The sequence below is a fragment of the Lactuca saligna genome, chromosome 8, assembly GCF_052625555.1.
Source record: "Lactuca saligna cultivar CGN05327 chromosome 8, ASM5262555v1, whole genome shotgun sequence".
Lineage (NCBI taxonomy): Eukaryota > Viridiplantae > Streptophyta > Magnoliopsida > Asterales > Asteraceae > Lactuca > Lactuca saligna.
In genome coordinates, this window is record NC_136424.1 from 65,842,466 (window position 1) to 65,850,802 (window position 8,337).

At 32.2% G+C, this 8,337-nt stretch overlaps 1 protein-coding gene across 1 annotated transcript; it reads left to right on the forward strand.

The window, feature by feature from the left end:
• The first annotated feature begins 4,791 nt into the window (after positions 1 to 4,791).
• LOC145012849 (protein NRT1/ PTR FAMILY 2.13-like) lies at positions 4,792 to 7,850 on the forward strand. The gene is made up of 4 exons (XM_078971651.1): positions 4,792 to 5,071; positions 5,395 to 5,612; positions 6,285 to 6,865; positions 6,948 to 7,850. The coding sequence occupies exons 1-4, from the start codon at positions 4,930 to 4,932 to the stop codon at positions 7,822 to 7,824; spliced, it is 1,818 nt and encodes a 605-aa protein (XP_078827777.1). The 5' UTR covers positions 4,792 to 4,929; the 3' UTR covers positions 7,825 to 7,850.
• Positions 7,851 to 8,337: the final 487 nt, after the last annotated feature.

Genomic DNA, 8,337 nt, shown 5'->3' on the forward strand with positions numbered 1-8,337 from the left:
GTTTTCTTTTAACTTAACCAAAAAAATAAAATAAATAAAAATAAATAAATCGTTTTTTAATTAGTTTTCTTTTTAGTTAAATAAAAAAATTTATTTTGCAAAGTATTAATTAGTTTTTGTTTAAATTAAACTATTTCTAGTTGTTGAATTTATTTAATTCATTTAAATTTTGTCTTTTATATTTTTTTTATGTAGTTATGGTTTAAAGATGAAAATATAAAAACAAGTGTTCTGTGTGTCTTCTCAGCAAAGATCTTCAACTATATTTTTCTATCAGCTTTATAGAAATATAAAGTGGATAATACACTAAAATAAGTCAAACATTTAAATTAAGGGGAGAAATGTTAATATTGGGTCTGATATTCAAATTACCCATGAAATATCATAAGTTATTTACCCCGTAAAAATTCTAACAATTATATCTTTATTTGTGTGTACACAGTTCTTTGGTTTCAAACACTGATTTGCAATTGAACAATATATATCATGTGATGGTTCTTTTTCTTAGAAAAGATAGTTTTAAGTGGATCTTGATGACGATCTACCTAATGTGTCAATACACCTTTTTCAAGATTTGCAAAATCATTGAACCACTTTAAAACTATTTGACGTTGAACTATGTGCTTTATGAAATGTCATGCTTTATGATCATACACTGAGCTGACAAAGTGTTTCAAGAGGTTGGAAGAAATAAACCACATGTTTAGGGTGAACAGTTAATATATACAAAGACAATTGAGCTAATAATTTATAAGCTGGTGGAAATGATTCTTAAAGCTGAAACCTATGCTTCATCGGGTATGGTCACTCGTTTTAAAATCATTATACCTTTGATGTTTTGACGGTGACATTTCATAAGCAAATATGTAATTGTTGACAAATCACTTTCCTTGGAACAAATGTTGCCACATATGCCTTAAGTCTCGTGTCTTTGAACAATTAATGACCTGAAGAGATTTCACCTCAAAAATATTTAACCCAACATGTCATGTTCCTATCTGTTGAGACTAAACGAGCTATCCATATTTTGTGTTGAAACTGATAAAAATGTCTATTCTTCACCTAGAGATATTTTCCTGGTCACAAATGAAAATTCTTATAAGGAAAGGATGTTATTCCCTCTATTAGCCAATCCATTCGTTATAATTGTGAACTTCTATGTTGATATATCTTTAGACTGATAAATTTTCCTAGAAGCATGTTGATGTACGTGCCTAAATCTCTCTTAATATCTCAGAAACGAGACCATCTACTGAGATGACATTTAGTTACCCACTCACACTGATTGTTATGCATTGACATATCCTTCAATAAGAGACTGCCTGGTCCAAAGCATAAAATTATTGTAAGTCTTGGGTGTTTATTTTATGATTAACTGTTTTATCCATACCTTGTCCCCAGAAGCATGCTTATCGTATACATCAAGTCTCATGTTATGTTGAACATCGAGCGTAACCTAATGGCTCACTCTATTGCATTGTCTATTGTCTGAGAGATACTTGTCTGGTCCTCAAAGACAAAGGGTATCTTATGTCCTTGACCTCTATTAAGGTATGACATAGTACCATTATATGAATTGACAATGGATCTAATTCTCCTAGCTCTTACTATCATTTTCCTTGATGTTAATGATTGGCGGTCAAACCAACAGTCAATGAAACATCTTTCCCCCATGTTAATTATCTTGCTATAACACTGATAATGAGTGAGCATACTTATCGCTGATGTCCAAGAATTCTCGTATTAAACCATACGGTAAGGGAGTTTTAGTAACCTAGTGTCTAGGAACATGATGTATTACCCCATATAGTGTGAGAGAAATGAAAAAAACTAATGTCTAAGAACTGATGTAATAAAACATATAGTATGTGAGCATCAAACCATCACATGTTAAAGAACACATGTATTACAACATACAGTTATTTCATTATTTAATAGCTTGGTTTTGACATCATTAAATAAGGGAGATTGTTGGGTACATATTTGTATAAATTTCATGATGCAAAAGATATACATTATAGTTATAGTTGTACTATTCAGTATAGACAATCAATCTTGTCTAAGTAATTGTAAATAATACAACTTAGACAAGGTGATTTTTCAGAGTTTGTTTAGTTTGTTAATATGAAGATATGTTGATGTTTCTAGATAGTGATATTGAAGATGTATGTTACTACTCTACCAAACACTGAAGTTCAAATGTTGAAGATTGAAGACTAGATTTGAGCTGCCTTAGCTGATTAGATCTGAAACTAGTATCTGAAGCTACTATGTTTATGTTGGTGTTGAAGATCATCCCCTGATAACCAAAAGACACTAAAGGAACTATCAGCATGAAAGACACTGAAAGTATTTTTAGCACGGAGATTACCCATTCACTGAAGAGCTCATCTGCTAGTACTAATGACTGATAAGTGTCTCCATACACTGAAGTTCTTACACTGATGATATGATGTGTTGAAGACCTAATATGTTGATGGTTATACACTATCTGTTGAAGCTGAAGTTGAAGTTGATCAGCAGATAACTCCCTGAAGTTGATGCCCCTAACTAGCATATATCGTGCCGGTGCTGATGTCCGAATCTAGAGAAGATCATAATTACTTGGTTTAAGTATCTCAAGCGAACTATGGATTATGGTTTGAACTACTTACGGAGTCCTACAGTCTTAGAACTAAAAAATATTACAAATGGAGCTGTAATTTATCGTTTCCAAAATGTGCAAGTCTCAAATGACAATTATAATATTTATTTGAACATTTTTTTAATATAACTTTGTTACCAGTTTAAAACATTTTCAACCTTCAAATTGGTTTCTTTAAAATAATTTCTCCAAACCATTTATATGAAAGTTTTTAATAAGTCGTTTATTTCTAACTTTTTAAATTCTTTATAACTTTTTGAGATCAAGACGATACCATTTTAATGAAACTCACATTTTTTTTTTCTTTTGGGTCATCTTTTTTTTTTAGTTATTTTAGTGTGAAACACTAAAAAGATAACTTATAGCTTTACAACAAAACATAAAATAATTTAAACATCTTTAAAAAATCTTATTTTACTACTACTACATAAACTAATAAACATTTTAATATATATATATATATATATATATATATATATATATATATATATATATATATATATAGGGTAAAGTGAATATACCTAACAACCTTATATAAGTTTAGGTACCTAACCACATCATACTACGTAATTTTGTATCATATATGCATTGTAATCACCCAAAGTTCTTAAAATTCAACCTCATAACTTGATTGCTTCCAAAATCTTTGGACCTTCACCATTATCTTCCTTCAAATGACGTCTTTCTATCGGAGACCCCCTAGTAGGCTTCATATACTACCGTTGCAAATCAAATGGTGTAGGAGGAATATAATGGTGAATGTTTGAAAATCTTGGAAGTAAATCAAGTTAAGGGTTGAAGTTTAAGAACCTTAGACGATTACAATGGAAATATAATACAAAACATTGTAGTATAATATGGTTAGGTACCTAAGCTTATATAAGGTTGTTAGGTATATTCACTTTACCCATATATATATATATATATATATATATATATATATATATATATATATATATATATATATATATATATATATATATATATATATATATATATATATATATATAACCCAATCCCAACATCTCCAAAGTTTTATGAAAACAAAAGATTTGAATGTACCAATCAAGAAAGTGTCTAGTGGAGGACACCCTAAAAAACACCATTAGCGTCCTTTGTTGTAAATTAGAATTACTTTTCATTTGGATTATCTAATAAACACATTATTATGATAAAAATACAGAACAATTGAATTTTAATCGATAATATGGTCATGCCTTCCATATGATTAGGTCTGATACAGTAACGTACTAATCAAAGAGACCAATCAACATTTCTTTTCGTGATCTTTTAGAGCATTCACAATGGTGAGTTCAATGAGAAAGTTGAATCAGGACCGGTCCAAACGTATATGGGGCCCGGGACGAAAAGAAAAAAACGGTCCCTTAAAGATAAATATAATAAATATTAAAAAAAATATCATTTATTTTCATTATCAACACGTTCAATTAGCAATAACAAACATATAAAATTGTTTATCTTTTGAACTAGTTTGATTTTGAACCAACTTTAAGCCTTACAAATCATTTAGGTAATATTTTTTTATATATATCATTACATAGCCCATAAATTTTGGGCCCCCTGGTGACGTGGGCCCTGGGCGGTCGCCCGGGTTGCCCACCGTCTGGACCGACCCTGAGTTGAATGAAGTGGTAAGTTCATATATCATTCAATGGATAAAACTCAATCATTGTGAGATGTCACATTGGCATTCAATGAATTTGGAGTTTAATGGTCATTGAACTCTTCAATGGAAAAAATGAAAGTTTTAATCCTTAAATATTTACTATAAATTATATTTTGTAACATTCTATTGAATTTTGTAGAGTTCAATGCATTATAGAGAAAACAATAATAGAGTTGTATGAATTTTAGAATGATGATGTGGCAATCCATTAAACTCTATGGAGTTCAATATATTGTGGATGCCCTTAGGCAAAAACTAGAACGACAAAAATCATTTTAATACGGTAATTTAAGCATACACAAATACTTTTAAATTTCTATTATCAAATATCAACCCATCTATCTATTACAATGCATTTATTATTATACAATTATAATATATATATTTATTATAAAAATCTGTATATCTCTAATATTATATTCATTACAATATATCTACTATTATATATTCCAAACTAATATGTTGAAAAGCTTCAATGGAAGTTGAAGACAAAACACCAATCATCCACCCAACTCTATCATGTGCTATCATTAATCAAGTATAAATAAGTGGTGAACTACAAGATTACTTTGTAAATCTTTCTTCTTCTTCTTGATCAATGTCTTCACCATCATCCAATTCTCCATTGCCGGAAAATGATGTCAGAAAAGCCCTTGATCACCACTCTCCACCATCATCACTGCAATCGAAATCTGGCGAACGAAAGCCAGGTGGCTGGAAGTCCATGCCTTATGTACTAGGTAACAAGAAACAAAAACAATTCGGTTAAATATTCATATATGCTTTTGACTTTTTAATAATCATATTTTATTTATGTTTACAAAAAAGAAAGAGCTAAGTTTTGTAAGATTAAGCTATTTTCAAGGGTAAGACCAAATTTGACAATTGAAATTCATATTTTGCTATTTACCGAAAGTTATGTTAGTGCTTGCAAATATATGAAATGATCTCTAACTTATATTCTTTACATCACTATATACAAATAGAGATTGTTCAGGATAATATTACATAACCATTAATTCTTAAGTGTATCTTAATTGTTATTTCGTGAATAATTGTGCAGGAATGGAGTCGTTTGAGAGGTTGGCAACAATCGGATTATTAGCAAACTTTACAGTGTTTTTAATGACTGTTTTTCACATGACTCAAGTATCGTCATCGTATTTGATATATATTTGGTCTGGAATTGGCAATTTTGCCCCTCTCATCGGCGCCTATATCTCTGATGCACACGTCGGAAAGTTTTGGGTCATTGCTTTCGCTTCCTTTGCTTCTCTTATCGTACGTTTTGATCCTTCCTCTTCACAATTTTCCATACATGCAAGGGCAGTTTTGTCTTTTCCCAAAGATTGTGTGATTGTGTCGATTGAAAATATTTTACTTTTATTATTTTCGTTCAACAAACGTTGTCATATCATTAAATTAAACAATAAATCCCTGAGATCATGCAATATTTACTATCTATTTATTTTAGCCCGACACGCATATCAATAGCTACCGATCAAAAAGATAGGGACGGGCCATTATACATTTATATCAAGGCCCCACCCCACCCTCAACAATAAATATAAATTAATATCAAAAATACAATTACTATATAATCTTTTAAAGTTATTTTCTTATATTTTACTTTTATGTTTTAATATAAAAAACAAAACACCTTTCTCTATCGTGCCTTGAAAATAGACGTTTCATTTTCAGATTTTATATTTCTTCAATAACTTTTTTTGTATACTGATCTCACTGAAATCTACGCACAGTTTACCAATTCTAAGTTCATCTCAAACAACTTGGTCTAAATATAAAATGAAATTTTATGTTTCATGCTTTTTACTTGCATATTATATTCCACATCAAAGCGTGGGATTAGTGTTTTTGTAACGATATTTTAACATTCAATAAAAAAATCATATAAGTACAAATTTTGATAACTTTTATTGCGATGGACAACAGGGAATGGTGATTTTGACCCTAATAGTGGCTATACCAGGCTTACACCCACCTCCATGCACCCATCAAGAAGCCCAGCTCAACCAGTGCCAGGGTCCAACCACAGTCCACATGGGTGTTCTGGTCCTAGCCTTAGGGTTCCTAACCATAGGGTCAGGTGGGATAAGACCATGCAGCCTACCCTTTGGTGTGGACCAATTTGACCCAACCACTGATGAAGGTAAAAAAGGGATCAATAGCTTCTTCAATTGGTACTACACCACTTTCACTATCATTTTGCTCATTGCTTTGACCCTTGTGGTCTACATCCAAGATCAAGTGAGTTGGTTTTGGGGTTTCACCATCCCAACCTTCCTCATGGTGTGCTCCATTGTGCTATATTTTGTGGGTACTAAGATGTATGTTTATGTCAAACCCGAGGGAAGTATTATGTCTGGGATCCTTCAAGCTTTTGTCGTTGCTTTCAAGAAACGTAAGCTCAAGCTTCCTAAAGCCAATGAGAATGTGACCGAGGTCAAATTTTATAACCCTCGGTCAAAGGGAACGTATGATGTACCAAATCTACCTTTTACCAACCGATTCAGGTGATTTACTGTTATTATGGCTACCTATGCATGTCAACGTAAAACCATTTACTACACTTTTCTTATGTCTAATTGTCTATAGGTTTTTGAACAAAGCTGCTATCATATTGGATGGTGAAATTACATCAGATGGTTCTCGAATTAGCCCATGGAGATTAGCAAGCGTTCAACAAATCGAAGAAGTGAAATGCTTACTCAAAGTAATCCCGATTTTAGTTTCTGGTATCATTAGTTTCATCTCGATAGGTCAACAAGGGACATTCACAATATCACAAGCACTAAAAATGGACCGACACCTCGGTCCACATTTTCAAATCCCACCGGGCTCGCTTGCAGTCATTTCCATGATAACAATCGGTATATGGCTCCCATTCTACGATCGTATCCTTGTACCATCACTAAGAAGAATCACAAAAATCGAGACTGGAATCACACTCCTCCAAAGAATCGGAATCGGCATTGTATTCTCAATTTCATCAATGGTGGTTGCGGCAATGGTTGAGAAAATGAGAAGGGACTCAGCCACTAGCCACAACCAAACCGATGGGGTTGCGCCTTTGTCTGTCTTGTGGCTCACCCCACAACTCATTTTAATGGGGTTTGCAGAAGCATTCGGTATTCTTGGTCAAATCGAGTTTTTCTACAAGGAATTCCCTGAAAACATGAAAAGTTTTGCGAATTCGATGTTTTTTGTGGTGATTGGTATGTCGAGTTATGCCAGCGGTGCGTTGGTGATGATCGTTCATAAGGTCACTGGGAAAAATGGTCGACCGGATTGGTTAACAAAGAATATCAATGAAGGAAGGGTCGATTATTTTTATTATGTGATAGTTGGACTTGGAGTTGTAAACATGGTTTACTTTTTAGTAGTGGCTAATCGATACCAGTACAAGAGCAAGATGGAAGTCATCGAATGTGAATCACAAATTGATGTAGAGTTAAATTGTATCAAGACTTGATATATCATCAGTTTCTGTTAGTTGAATGATCAAATCTAATGATGTCGGTACATAATTAGTTTGTAAATTATTCGCCAATAGTTGTATTTTATAGTTTAGTTGATCATTTTAATATTGGAAAATACTTAAAAGGTTGTATACAATACAGCCTCATACGGTATTAACGTACCCCAACAAATTGCTTTTCAGATGGAACATCGCTTATCCCACGTTACGTTTATTATTGGGTAAGTGACGTGCCTGAAAGTCTCAAAGCATGAAAATTGTTTCTAACATGTTACTAGTCATATGTAACCGAAGGAGAACAAAGATGGGAGTGACATGATCCAAGCCTAGTGACAGGGTAAGTCTTCTGCAACTAATTCCATGTAGATGTAATTAAAGGCTTATTTGTAGATTTTTTTGTAAAAGTAGATTCAAAAAGTATCATAGAAATACATTAGTTTTGTTAGGAATATATAACCCAAAAAAATTGCAAACTAACAAAACCTTAAAATTGTTGACTCATGTCTA

What these genes read in the sequence shown, in the direction of transcription:
- LOC145012849 (XM_078971651.1), top strand. Translation starts at nt 4,930, where the DNA reads ATGTCTTCACCATCATCCAATTCTCCATTGCCGGAAAATGATGTCAGA. An exon ending in CTTCCTTTGCTTCTCTTATC is followed by an intron (nt 5,613 to 6,284) that starts GTACGTTTTGAT and finishes GATGGACAACAG; the next exon opens with GGAATGGTGATTTTGACCCT. An exon ending in CCTTTTACCAACCGATTCAG is followed by an intron (nt 6,866 to 6,947) that starts GTGATTTACTGT and finishes AATTGTCTATAG; the next exon opens with GTTTTTGAACAAAGCTGCTA.